This window comes from Tenrec ecaudatus, chromosome 6 (genome assembly GCF_050624435.1).
Source record: "Tenrec ecaudatus isolate mTenEca1 chromosome 6, mTenEca1.hap1, whole genome shotgun sequence".
In the NCBI taxonomy this organism is placed as follows: domain Eukaryota; kingdom Metazoa; phylum Chordata; class Mammalia; order Afrosoricida; family Tenrecidae; genus Tenrec; species Tenrec ecaudatus.
The window spans coordinates 166,607,895-166,622,796 of record NC_134535.1 but is presented as its reverse complement, the minus strand read 5'-3'; the positions used below and the strand labels follow the sequence as shown (position 1 = coordinate 166,622,796).

General features: G+C 41.1%; 1 protein-coding gene across 1 annotated transcript in view; it reads right to left on the bottom strand.

Moving 5' to 3' along the window:
* The window catches only part of PLXDC2 (plexin domain containing 2), a 520,641-nt gene that overhangs the window by 110,267 nt on the left and 395,472 nt on the right, over positions 1–14,902 (bottom strand). Inside the window, exons 8-9 of the mRNA XM_075552462.1 lie at positions 9,193–9,288; positions 8,650–8,731 (exon numbers count right to left, since the gene is read on the bottom strand). Of these exons, the coding sequence (XP_075408577.1) occupies positions 8,650–8,731; positions 9,193–9,288 (178 nt within the window). The remainder of the gene's footprint in view (positions 1–8,649; positions 8,732–9,192; positions 9,289–14,902) is intronic.

Below are 14,902 nucleotides of genomic sequence, written 5' to 3'. Positions count from 1 at the left end.
AGGTTTTGTTTTTAAACAAGTACCAGTCCTATAGCTTTGGTTGGTGGTAAGCCAATATAAGGGCAAGGGGAGATCCTGTACATATAATGCACAAGAACCTCCTTCCCGAGAGTCCGGTCAGCACCATGGTGCATGCTGGCCTTTGGTGCCATCTATCTGCTTAAATTTCCTGTAGTCATCTGGTCGGCAGTGACAAAAATCCATGGAGAGTGGTCACAATAGTGTTTCTGTGGCACACAGGGTCGCTCGAGTGGGGACCTGCTCGACAGCACCTTACAACAACACCAGACAATTAAGCTTTCTGGGGAAAATGGAAATTTCTGGCTTCAATGATCTGAATTCAGTACCAACGTCTGTGCTGGATACTTATGCCGGATGCTGTGGGAGACAACAAAATGACTACAATGGTCTTTCTACCCTTCAAGGAGCATACACGAGTGTCCTTTTATGTCTCCTTTTCCGGCTTCTCCTTAGCCCAACACCATGAGGCAAATGGAAGATGAAAGAGAGACTGCACAATGTAAATCAGACCCACTTGGATGCTGGTCCTCTGTTCAGGATCCTAGCCCCAGAGACGAGTATTGCTACTCTCATATGCGTCTTTTCAGAGGGGCTCTCTGTCTAGATATTTTAAAAAATAAAATGGAATTACTTTTATAGAATACAAAATTACCATCATTCTTCATTATGGTGTGCTGTCCCAAGGCTAGTTCCTGGAACCTTTTCAGAATTTACACTCTCTCCATAGGTGATCTCATTCAGCATCTGAATTTAAATACTATCTATATGATAATGACTTTCAGATCTGGACCTCTTCCTGGAATTTCTGGCATATATATTTTTTTCGGGCTTTTATCTCTCTCTCTCTCTCTCTCTCTCTCTCTCTCTCTCTCTCTTTCTCTCTCTCTCTCTATATATATATACACACATATTCAACAAATCACCATTCCCACTTGATGTCTAATAAGCATTTCAAACTTAAATTGTCCCAAATGAATCTCATTATTTCTCCTCACCCAATCTCTGTATCTTGTGACATCTTACCTATTTCAAAAAACAAGCACAATTTGGTCAAAGAAACTTCAAATCCAGCAAATATTCTTGATGCTTATATTTCCTTCTTCTTTCATTTCTAATCCATCAGTCTTCTCTCTGAATATTCACAACACATCTCACTTTTAAAAAAAATCTCTACCCACCTTCATAAGTGTCATCCTTGTCTAAGCTACTATCATCTCTTACAGACGAGGGAACACACCTAGTCTTGGCTGATTTGTTTTCTTCCTTACCATTCTGACTTGTCCTCCCCCACTAAAAACATATTCTCTGCAAGCTACCTAGAGTTCTATTTTAAAAGTGTAATGAATTTGTATCATTACTTCGCTTAATTTTCTCAAAAATATAAAGGTAGCCATCATCTTTAGAATAGAAGCCTTCATAACTTATAAAACAACCCATGTCTTGGCAGCTCTATTTTTTTTGGCATTGGAGGTTTAACTATTTATTAAATACTTTTATTGGGGGCTCTTACATATCTTATCACAATCCAAATATTCATCCAGTGCGTCAAGCACATTTGCACATATGCGGCCATCATCATTTATTTGCTAATCATTCTCTTTCCACGTGGGCCCCTGATATCAGCTCCCCATTTCTTACCCCTCCTTCCCCTGCCCACCCTCCCTCATGAGCCCTTGATAAGTTATAGATTATTATTTCCATATCTTACAGTCCTCTGTCGCCCCTCATCCACTTTTCTATTGTTCGTCCCCCTTAGAGGGGGTTATAGGTTGATCCTTGTGCTGGATTCCCAATTTCTCCCCCGACCATCCCCTAATCCTCCTGGTATCTCTACTCTCATTGCTGACCCCGGGGGAGTTCTCTCTCCTGGATTCCCTTTGTTTTGGGCTCTTATATGTAGCAGTGTGCATGTTCTAGTCAAATCCAATTTATAAGGGAAAATGGAGGTCATGATAGTGGGGGGGAAGGAATCACCAAAGAACTAGAGGAATGTTGTGTGTTTCATCGGTTTTATACTGCACCAATTGGCTCATTTCTTCCCTGTAACCCCTCTGTAGGGGGATGTCCAATTGTCTACAGATGGGCACTGGGTCTCCACTCCATTAACCCTTCCCCCCACCATTCACCTTGGGTATGAATTTGTTCTGGGTCTTAGATGCCTGATACGTGATCCAATAGACAACTTGTAATCACACAGGCTGGTGTGCTTCTTCCATGTGGGCTTTGTTGTTCTGACCTAGATGGCCGCTGGTTTATCTCCAAGCCCTTAAGAGCCCAGATGCTATATCTTTTGATAGCTGGGTGCATCAGCTTTCTTCACCACATTTACTTATACACCCATTTGTCTTCAGCGATTGTGTTGGGAAGGTGAGCATCACAGAATGCCAGATTGTTAGAACAAAGTGTTATTGTATTGAGGGAGTATTTGAGTTGATGTCCAACGTACATCTGCAACTTAATTCTTAACACATAGATATGAGTACATAGCTCTATTCCCTCTCATTATAGATATATTTACATATGTACATGCCTGTATTTAGGCCTCTATCAGTGTCCTTTGCCTCCTGGTTCTTTCCTCTATTTCCTTTTCATTTCCTCTTGTCCCACCATCATGTTCGGCCTTCATTCGTGTTTAGTAATTTCTCAATGCTACACTGCCCTTGATTAAGGCCCACTAGGCATCCTACATCCTTCTCTCCATTGATTTCAGTTCCCCTGTGCCTGGGTTGGTTTTCCCCACTCCCCCAGCCACCGCCTCCCTTTCTCCCACCTCCCCTTCTCCTGTATCCCCCTGGAACCACCGATCCTGTTCTTTTATCTCCAAATTATTTATCCCGTCTATCTTAGCTACAGAGATACGTTAATAAGCACAAAACCCCGGCAAAGCCAAATAAAACAACAAAGGAAGTCAAGATCAACAAGACAGTAACAACAACAACAAAAAAGAAAGCCACTGTCAAAAATTGGAAAGGCTTGTTTGTTGGCCTTTATGAGTATTTTCCAGTCAAGTCTGCTGGGTGCCACACTCTGTCTCCAAAGTCTATTTTTGGTATTCCCTGGGGATTTCATCATTTTGCTCCCCTTGCTGCTCTGTTGCATGCCCTTAGTCTTTTGCACCAGCGTGATGGGGTCAGATTGTGCACAATTTCTGCACTGTGGCTCCAGTATTGTCCCCTGCAGCGCTACGGTTTAGTGGGCAGTTCTATTTCTGACATCCACTGATATCACTCTTTTTCCATAGTCTACCAACAATATTTCCACCTTCCTAACTCCCTTTCCTTTACTGGACCCCTTTGGGTCCTTTGAACTTAGCAAGCAATGTCTCTGGAAAGTCCGTCTACCCCTTGTTGTCGCTGGCTTCCCATCTTAGGTTAATCGAACTTCTTAGAGACGAGGTTTCCGAGAACACAGTCCAGAGCAACCACGGGCTCTTTTAAACTTGGCAGATCTCATCAACAGCTAACGTTTTATGCTTAGTGCTTCTGCTGTTTATTTTCCAGCTTGCTTAGTTAAAGTCGAAGCTGTGTCAGAGTCAAAGCACTGAATGATATTTATGATTCTTCTAATGATGTCTGTGTTGGACTAGTACCTAATATGTGGCAATTAGCCAGTAACATGTTGTCAATGAATGAATGGATGTTTTAAGAACCAATGCAATTTTCAATTCAAAAGAAAAACTTTTGGATGAGAATGCTTGATGAAGCCAAAAGGCCATGCATGGTCCCTACAAGGGAATGCCTATTATTCTTACCACATTTGCAACAATTCCCCTTACAGTGCATGGTTTATTTATTTTCCACAGCACATGGTCATTTCTTACTCTATCTCCAATTTGTTTAACATCTATCTCACTATATTACGAAGGTAAGTTCTACGAAGGAAATACTTTTGGCAGCTTTTCTTTACCACCGAATTCACATCTAGGATATGAACTTGAATACAGAGACAAACAACCACCACAAAAATTGTGTTCAATGAATGACAACATAAGGTACAGTTGAAAGTTGTTATGTCTTCTAAGTAGCAGTGAACAAACAATAACATTCTTACCTAGAGGAAATGGTGTGACTGTTCTAAGTAAGCATTTTGGATCACGGATTCTATTAGGTCTTTGTACCATGCACATTCTCTTAAACCCTGGGCAACTCATTACAGATAGTCTGCTTTATTTTTGCTCCATGAAAAATTGGAATTAAAGGAAGTAAACAAACCAATTAAAATTATCTTATCTTTGTACAGCCAGCCTAACTTGAGAGCTCAGTAATCACCACCAACTGATTATCATTCAGGGATGAATAGCACAAAAGGGTAAGTAAAAGTGAGGGGGGGGGAGTGGCAAAAGCCGAGAGGCAATTTTTGTACCACTTAGGATAAGACTTCTGTTGTTTCATTGAATTTGTTAATAAAGGCTCTAAAGTCTTGGGAAATGCTGCTGGGCAGAAAAAGCGCAGTTTCGAGGCGCATAGGTCTGAGGAGAAATTAATGCAATGCAGTGGGGAAATTAAGTTGGACAAAAGTGCAATGAGCCATAGTTAAACTAATTAATTAAACAGGTTCTGATATGTATATAACTAGATTGTTGAAGAATTACAAATAAATCCAACTTTTTAAAGTGGTGGTTAATATGAATCAGAATCTAATTTGATAATAGGTGGAAAACATCGTTTTTAAAATATTGTTCTTTGATGACTCCCTTCTGTGTTCGTAGGCACTGTCACTGTTCTGTCCTCCATTAGTCAGGAAAAGTCTGTTTTAAACAACATACAAAGGCTTATGCTTTACTCAGTTTTCTGCCACATTTTGTTCCAATTTCAAAAACAAGGGACTTTCTTACAACATCAGTTATTAAACATATATATTTTTCGGTGGCCTGTCCACTGTTTTTCAGAATGCAGGAAATATTCACTTACTAAGTGTGCTGCTAGCTGGGCCAGTGTGAAGCAGAGCAGGTGAGGCAAGAAGAAAACTGGCCTGGCCATCACCAAGATCAAAGTTCAGTGCCAGACTCAGTATTGAGAATATGTGAGACCTGTCGCAAAGCATTCACCTTTGAAAAGGCCTAGTTCCCTCGGCTGCAAGAGTGACGTATGGGTTAAATGTGTTGTAAGAAAACTACTTGGCATAATGCGTGACAGATTGCCCTCAACAACATGGACGTGTCAGCAACTGGTGAGATACATTTGATCGTCCAAGTGGGTTGTTTGGAAATGTAAACATATACAACAAAAGCATGAAAGCATAAGTAAAATAATTATAAGATGGTATTCGATGCTAGCCTGCAACCTTTTCATTTGCTCTAGTATTCTTTCATGAACAAGTGGTGGCTGGTGGTGTGGGTGGTTAAGCATTGGACTGTGATCCACAAGGTTGGAAGTTTGAAACCACCAATCAACTCTATAGGGGAAAGTCAGGGCTTTTCAGTCCTGTGCACTGTTACTGTCTTGGAAACTCACAGCGACAGTTCCATACTGCCCCACAGAGTCGCTGTGAGTTGGCACTGACTCCATGGGAGGGAATGAGAGTGAAGGGGTCCTGCGAGAACAGTGGGGTAAGTAATGGGATGCTAAAAGAAAAACCAATGCTCAACGCCATTCTGAGAAAGAAAGAGGAGTCTGTCTAGTTCCGTAAGGATTTAGAGTTTTGGGAACCCCGTGGAGCCTTCTAAACCGCTTTACAGGGTCCCTCTAAGTCTGAAGCATCTCCCCAGCAATAGATTTTGTTTAGGGTGAACAACTTGTCCCGGTTTTTCTGGGACTTTCTTGGTTTTAAAAGTGAAAACTCAATATGCTGGAGACCTTGCACCCTGACATGATATAAAGTTTTTTTTTTGTGCCAAACTGTCCCATAAACACATGTGGGGTTAATTTAAGGACAGCGAGATAAATGGCTTGGTGAGCCTCGCCTTTCAAGTTCTCAGGTCTCTTTGCTTTGTAATGGTCAGACCAGGGTGCATCTACCTTAGCCAGTTCCCTGCGTCATCTGGCAAGGCTCACTTCCCTCGAGACCTCCCTGAGGAGAAGCCCCATGGACCTACCCTGATGCAGCCCTGGGTGCTGGAGCAGCTGTGTGGAGACTCCTGCCAGCACTGATTCGGCTTTCCTCCTGCCGCCGGCATCATAGTGTGGGTTTTGTGAGATGGAGAAGGACTTTATGGACTGGTGTTGGACAAAAGGGTTAATATTTGATTTGTGGGCTTCGGGGGCACTGGGTTGGGATGTTTTCTTCCTTTTTTTTTTTAAAGGGTTGATTCTGACTCAGCCACCCTAAAGGACAGGGTAGAACTGGCCCTGTGGGTTTCTGAGACTGAAATTCTCTACAGGAGTAGAAAGCCTTGTCTTTCGACCACTACCACCCCTCCTGAGAGAGGATTCAAACTGCTGACCTTGAGATTAGCAGCCCAGATTGTGGGATGTTTTCTTGATGCGCACTTAACCTTTATATAAAACTCTCTCTTATACACGAGTTTCTGTGGATTTGTTTTTCTAAAATACCCAGACTAACATACCCAATATGCTGGAAAAGCTTTCCCCCTGAGAAAAACATAATCGTGAGTCCTTTATTTGGAACCTGGTCACAATCCACTCACTCAGATTCTTTTGCAGGACCAGAGACCTTCGTAGGTCCTAGAGATAGAAAGACACAAAGGCTACAGTCCATGCTTCCCACACACCCAGGGTTTAGCTACAGAGACACAAGTGAGCACACACCCAGGGCTACAGTCCATGCTTCCCACACACATGTCAGAGCTCAGTAAAACTGATATACATATTAGAATGCGAAGTCTAGTTCACTTTGGCCATTAACTCAATGGATTCTGAATACTTTCTAATATGCCTGTAATTATTATGACATCTCAGCAAAATATGAACATAAATATCCTTAAATCTTTGATTTTATAACAGTTCTTTTAGATCTTTAGCTAAGCAAAGAACTCCTTTTGAAAATGTGAAGTGCCTTTGTGATGAGTGGAACTTGACTTCAGGAAGGAAATCATTGAAAGACCATTAAATGGAAAAGAAAGCAAGGTGTTAGGGGTAACATCGCTCTATTTACAATAAAGTAGAGCTTACCCCAAAGTTGTCTGATTAAGAATGCTTCCCAAAGCTTGCTATCAACGTATTTTATCAAGTGGAAATCTACCCTTAATAATTCAATAACTTTAAAGATATCTTTGAACCCATCTTTATCAACACAGCAAGATGACAAGACAGGCTGTTTATAGTACAGAAAGCTCTCTTGCAACATTAACCACCAGAGTTCAGTTCATCCCTTGGGAGAAAAAGTGTATTTTTCATAGAATTAAAGATGAGGAGGGCACTTGAACACACACAGCTACACCTCCCTGGAGGCAGGGATCTCATCTACACTGTTCCTACTGTGTTCCCAGTGCCGCCTCAGGCCTTATCTATGAAGAACATGGTTAAAGGAATATGTGGTTAGACCATGATTCCCAGTGGTTTGCCAGTGATGTCGCGATGTAATTTGTCAGTTGTGCAATGATATAATCATCCTCCCAGGATGTGATCAGTCAGTAAGTTGTAAGGGAATTAAGGGGAAAGGCACAGCCCTTATTAGATCGCAGTCCTGGTCCAGTGGACGAGGAATTTTCCTGTGCTGTGGTCTAAATCATACCCTCTGTTATTTGACGGGATTTACAAAGCTAGTGAAGTGAGCAGAGAAAGAAGGACTTGGCTTCCACAGAAGAGGAGCATCCTTTTGATCCAGGTCCCAAGTCTGAGCGTCAACTAGACCAGGAGAAGATTGACATCCAGATACATGGAGCTCTGCAAGATACTAGACCCCAAGATTTTGAAAGTAGACAAAAGACCTCCCCCCGGAGTCAAGGGAGAAAGTCTCCCCATTAGAGCTGGTGCCCTGAAATCCATTTTCTAGTCTCTTTTGATGTGTAGCCTCCTGAACTGTACGAGACTACATTGCTCCTTGTTTAAGAGATCCACTTGTAGTCTTTCTGTTCTGGCAGCATTGGATAATGACATTTCTCTTCACCCATCTCCTTCCACAAATGAGCCTATCATCTCTGCAAATGTTTACAAATGCAAAGGCCACTCATGAGAATCACTAAACTTCTTTTATAGCAGCAAGTTATGCAGCTTAAATTTCAGTGTCAGTTAGTTACAGTGAAGGCCCAAACCACCCAATCTATACATGTAGGGACCACTAGTGTCAGGTTGCCTCTCTGCCTCAGACTGTAGTCCTCATCTTAGGCAGTCACCTTTCAGATGTTTTATAGCAATCTACTAAGCTAGCTTGTGAATAAAAACCACCTTAGACCATGTTTTCTGTAGACTTTGAACCAAAAGTTTCATTTGTAGCTTGATCGGCTTTAGTCATCAGGTTAATGTCTCACAATGATTGCGAAGTATTCCAGATAATTACCTTCTTGACAATTTTGAGAAGCCAAGCAGAGGGAAATACGAAAATTCCCACTTTCAAGCATTTTTCCCCTCTCTGCATTTTGGTTAGGTAACTTTTAACCAACACACACATCTATGGTCAGGCAAGTACAATCTAAAATGTCTCTCACACATTTAGCATTTACTGACAGGCTAGAGCCCACACATCTTTTTGACTCCTGTAATTGTTTTCCTTAGTAAAAGTGATCCTTACCTTTGAAGTTTACTACACCAACTGCAGTTGAAGCCGATCTGAGAGGAAACACAGGGGCCACATTCCATAAACTGGAGGCATGCTAGGGAAGAGATGGGAGCGTCAGAGTCGTCAGGATGAATTTGATGGCGCAAAGCACACATGTGGACGCTTACTTGAAATAAAATTATGGATACAAATGAATTAAAAATAAAAATGAACTAAAATAAAGATTCACCCACCCATCACCATATACACTCAGGGTCAAACTCATGCCACAAAGTACCCATAGCTCAATGCTATCGTTCTTGGTTAGTTATTTTTCCACTTGGTTCTATTGGGTTGCAAGAGCATGAGTATTGTAGTGATTAAAAGGCTCCATTGGTGGCCAAATGGTCAGGAGTTCGAAGCCACGAGTCACACCATGGGAGAAAGAGGAGACAGTCCACCAACTTGGACACTCTATGGAACCATTCTACTCTGTCTGGTAGGATCACTGAATTGGTATCGACTCATCGGCAGTTGGCATGGTTGGGTTTGGCATGGTCACACATGTGAACTTACTAGGTAACGGAGTCATCTCCACAGCTGAAATGTTGGTAATTTTTGACATTTGTAGTTCTACTCGATGATACTCGTAAATTGTTCTTCTTCGGACATCTATGAAACAAAGAAGAAAGACAAACATAAATTTCAGCACCTCCTCACCTATAACACAATAGGGTGTTAACATGTGGAATGATTACTTTTCATCTGATGCAAATTTAAAGTAAAGGCGATTACAAAATACTGAAAGTATTGTGCTCTTGTATCTAGAAGATATTTTTTGTTTTTGTTTTTATCAATCAAGGTGAATACATGAATTCTCTGTGGGTTTGTGATATCTCATTTAGCTGACTGGGCTGTGAACAATCAAAAGTTTACTTAAGAGACATTCTTGCCTGATTTATATATTCTGAAGATTTTGACACTTGAAATCAAGAAATCATTTCATCCGAATTAAAGCCAAAGTCAGTCCGCCGGGAATGGAACATGGCTGGAAAAATTCACAGACTAATAAAGTTTGGCTTTGTCAAAATGACACTTGGATTGTTTTAAATGTTTAGACTAAAGTTTTAACTGAAAATCAGCTTAAATTTTTTAAACGTACTACTGCCATTTAATAAGTTTTTATTATTCAGAAGATGAATAGCACTTATACTGCAAAGAGCATCTTAAAATAATTCACAAGAAGAGGTTGTATGGAGACTTTGACAAGAATTTCAATAATTGAAATCAAGGAAATATAAGCTTGGTATATATTTTAATAAGACTATTGATGAAACATATATATTTAAGCCTCCTATAAAAATATATGTATGGTTTATACTATTCAATCTGCCTGTGTTTGGGTAGATAGAAGTGGAAAAGCAATTTATCACTATTTTATTAATCACTTGGAATGCTTTTAATAATTGGAATGCATTTCATGGAGAATATACCATCTATCAGAAATCGTTTGGAAAGTTTTAATTGTTTTAAAAATATCAAAGTACCCAATCTTGGGAAGCAGGAGGTTATATGTTATAATCATACATATATCAGTATGTTCAAATCACACTTTTATGACCAGTTAGCATCTCTATGGCTTCGTTTCCTCCACTTTGAAATAGGAAAAGTGGTACCTGTAGTTGTTCAGTTGTACACAGGGTCACTATGCGTCAGAACAGAGTCTACAGCCCCTCACAACAAGTCACTCTACCATAGAGCTGAGGTCATTCATGATTTATTTTCATATTGTTCAATCAACATTAGATATAATTTTTCCTCATTTTAATGTGGTAACCCTAGAACATACTGGTAATATCATGTACATAAATAATCCATATTCAGTTGGTCAGAACTCATTGAAAACCACACACTATCCATGGGATGAACCAGCTAGAAAATTGTCTCTCTTCTTATCTTAGAGAAAGTCAAACTTTGACTAAGCCGACAGCTCCAACCTAAAGGATGGCGTTAGGTCTCGCGATAGCTTGTTGTCCTGTGGTAAGAGTGTTTAGGACAGTGGTTCTCAGCCTTTCTCATGCTGCAACCCCTTAAGACTGCTCCTCATGTGGTGGTGACCCCCAACCATGAAATTATTTTCGTTGCTACTTCATCACTGTCATTTTGCTACTGTAATGAATCAGTGACCCTGTGAAAGGGTCGATTGACCCCCAAAGGGGTCGTGACCCCCAGGCTGAGAACCACTGGTTTAGGAGATAATCGATAAGTACACATCTAGGAAAATGTAGAGGAGAGGCAAGTATTTCCTTCTGTATCATACAAATGTCTCTCTTCTACCCTATCCTCTTCCCAGTTCCGAATGATTTACAATTACTTATAATGACTGGAAAAAAAGATAGAAGAGGTGTTAGGCCCATTCATTGGAAATGCCTTCAGGTTCATCAGATTGGAAACACTGTTCTGGTGTAATTTAAGGGGGGAATAAGAACATTTCAAAGTGCAAATTAAAAAAACTAGACAAAATCATGGTGTCATCATATTTAGTAGTGCCTCTTGAAGCACGTGAATCATATGTGTATATTATTAAACTCAAAAGACAAATGAACAGGTTATTTGGTTTCTGCCTTTTCTAAATAAGATAGATTCCTACCTGTAGTTTGCATACATATGTTTTGTCAAACAATTCAGCTCTGGGAAGTAAATGATGTGGCCTCAGCAGTATGGTGGCAGGTGAGTCATGTTTCTAAGGTTGATCCAGTCGCTATGAAGTTCCCACCCTCTGCCATCACGTCAGTTCTGACGCACTGACCTTGTAGAGGGTTCCAGAGACTGGAGTCCTTATCAAAGGAGACAGCCTCCCTGTCTCCCACCGAAAAGCTGGTGGGTTTGAACAGCTGACCTCAGTTAACAGCCCAATGCTTAGCCACAGAACCAGAAAATGACTTTTCTTTTCATTTCCTATTATATTCTGAAATTTGAAAACTTCTCTCTTGATGACTGTCCAGCCTCTGGGAGTTAATTATTGATTGTGCAGATGGGCAAAGACAAAGAGTAACCTTTCTGCCATATGAGCTCTATTACCTGCTTAGAGACCTTCAACTCTGGGGAGGAGACACACTTAACCGAACTGAAATTAATGAGGATGATTTTTGCTTGATGACCTGCCAATTAATGACAGCTTCCAAATGCTTATTTTTGTTGTAGTTCAGCAACGCCAGTGCCAAAGACAAGTAATTGGGAATGCACTTCCTAGTAGCCCCTGCCAATGCTAGGGGCTTTTATTTGATTCCAGAAATATCTTCAGCTTATGTGTCTTGAAAAAGTAAGCCGACCAATGTTGAACCAAAGTATTCAGTGTGGCAGCTTCAACTCCTTTCTTACAACTTTCCATACTCAGCCCCTTCGCATGCAACACCACGTGGACTGAGTAGGACTTCCTTCCACCGTGTTTCCACAGCACTTTCAGTAGCCAATTTTCTTGGAAGCAGATCACCAGGTCTTTATTCCGAGGCACCTCTGAACTGCCAATTCTGGATGAACAATCAACACGCTCACCATTTGTACCACCCAAGGTCAGGTATTATAACCATCACTTAGGGCCCCTTTGGAAAATAAAAAAACAATTCCATACATAGAAACTCCGGATAGGGCAAGATATGACAAAATAACGATGTACAAATTACCAAGGGCACATGAGGGAGGGGGGAACGGGGAGGGAGGGAAAAAAAAAGAGGGCCTGATGCAAAGGGCTTAAGTGGAGAGCAAATGCTTTGAGAATGATTGGGGCAGGGAATGTGCAGATGTGCTTTATACAATTGATGTATGTATATGTATGGATTGTGATAAGAGTTGTATGAGCCCCTAATAAAATGCAAAAAAAGAAAAGAGGAGAAAAAAAAGAAAATGATTAGGGCAAAGAATGTACAGATGTGCTTTATACAATTGATGTATGTGTATGTATGGATTGTGATAAGAGTTGTATGAGCCCCTAATAAAATGTTTTTTAAAAAAATGAAAGAACGTGATTCAATATGCAAAAAGTACAAATACCGAATCGCATCTTTCAGAAGAAATGAGTGATAGCATTAGGAGAAAAAGCGAGGTCAGGGGAAACAGAAATTCAGTCTAATCCAGATCCATTCCAATTTATGTGAAGAAACAGAATAAAGGTTAGTCTGTGGTAAAATTCAGCTTGAGCCAGTGGCTTTTATGAATCTGCCTTGAAAGTGAACATGTAGTATATGTAAGTACTTTCCTAAACTAGCCTGTTCTTGTATTTATGTAGATATTTTAATATTTCACTGGGATTGTCAAATAAAGGATTGAATTGCATTTCCCTTTTAATATGAGGGCTCTCTCTGTGCAGTGACTGGTTCCAAATGGTTATTTCACTGTTTTCCTCATGCCAGCAACATTCCCGAGTATTTATAAACGTAAAAGCCCTATGCTACTCAAGGACACACTTCACCCACCCCCGCATGAAGACTCTGGTGAGGAAAAGGGTCATATAAGTAGGACTATGGCCCGGGGGGGTTGGACATTGGGTCGCAAACTGCAAGGCTGGTGGGAAAATCTACCAGTACCTCCCAGGGAGAGAGAGCTAACCATTTCTTTAAAGATTTACAGTCTCAGGAGACCTAAGGGGCAGTTCGACTCTATCTTAAAGACCAACTCGGAGTCACAAGCTGACTTGATGGAAGGCAGTGGGGTTTGGTTTACGTATGACAGTCCTTGTCAGCTACTTTCTCTCATATCCCCCCAAATGCAATGTTTTCAGAGAATTAGCTAGTCGTGGCATCTAAAGGTATATTACTAAGGTATTTCAACTAAAGGTATATCTACTAAGTAAGAATGGAATAAAAGATTAGGTAGTAGTGAGGTACCAATAATTGGCGTGATGACTCATAGTGAGCCTATGTACAATGGAACAAGACACAGTACAGTCTTCAGTCATCCTCAACATTGTTACACTTGAACCCATTCTCGCAGCCCATGTGTTAACTCATCTCATGGAGGAGCTTCCATTTTGAGGACCCTCCACGTTACCAAGCACGATGCCTTTTCCAGAAACTGGTCTCTCTTAATAATGTGTCCAAAGTGGTCTCTCTTAATAATATGACTCAATATATCAATAATGAGAGTAGCAATACCAGGAGGGGAAGGGGAAGGAAGGGGGGAGGAAGGAGGACCGATCACAATGACTGACATATAACCCCTTCCCAGGGGGATGGAGAAAAGTGTGCGAAGAGAGACAGTGGTCATTGTAAAACATGAAAAATAATATTAATTTATAAATTATCAAGGGTTCATGAGGGTGGGGGAGGGAGGGAAACAATGAGGAGCTGATACCAAGGGCTCAAGTAGAAAGAAAACGTTTTGAGAATGATGATGGCAACAAATGTCCAAATGTGCTTGACACAATGTATATATATATGTGGATAAGAGCCCCCAATAAAATAGATGAAAAAATACATGTCCAAAGTAAGTGAGGCAAGGTCTTATTCCCTAAGGAGCCTTCTGACTGTATTTCTTCCAACACACATCTGTCTAGAAGATGAAACACATGACCGAGGTGGCCCACGGTGACCGTCGGAAGGCACTGGGTGTACCCCGCCTTGCAGCCTGCCTCTTTGCACTCTCAGTGTCAGGATCCTGCTAAAACCTGCGTGTCTTCGGGTTCTGAGTCAGAGGGCAGACCAGGACTGCCCTGGAGGATTTCACAGAGGGAGCTATCTTTGAGAATCGAGCACCACATATGTTTTTATCCTGAAAAGCAGCTAGTGGGTTCAAACTTTCAACCTTTCTTTAGCATCTGAGCGCCCATTCCCTGTGCCACCAGGGTGACCTGCTATATATAGCCTAGATAACCAGATTCCCTTAATTACCCGAGCATGCGTAAAATGGAAAACTGCAACCAGGGAGAAGAGGGAGACAAGGAAGGCAGGGTAAACATGAAGTGGAAGGCAAATATGAACATGAAAAGGGAACTGAGGTTATAATATAAAATAAAAATGGCAAACAGAACCAGATAGATGGCTTTCCCAGAACAGTTTGGCAGCCTTCCTGTGCATTTCATACGGAGGCAACCAAAGAATGAAGCTTACAAGAATGACTCTTTGCTGCACTCTTAAATTGCATGGCCCTGGTGGCATGGGTGGCTATGCCTTGGGCTGATAGCTGCAAGGTCAGCAGTTCAAAGCCCGGAGTCACTTTGCAGGTGAGAAATGGGACTTTCTATTCCTGTGAAGCAGTGTCCTATAGAAAACCCATAAAGCAGGTTGTTCTC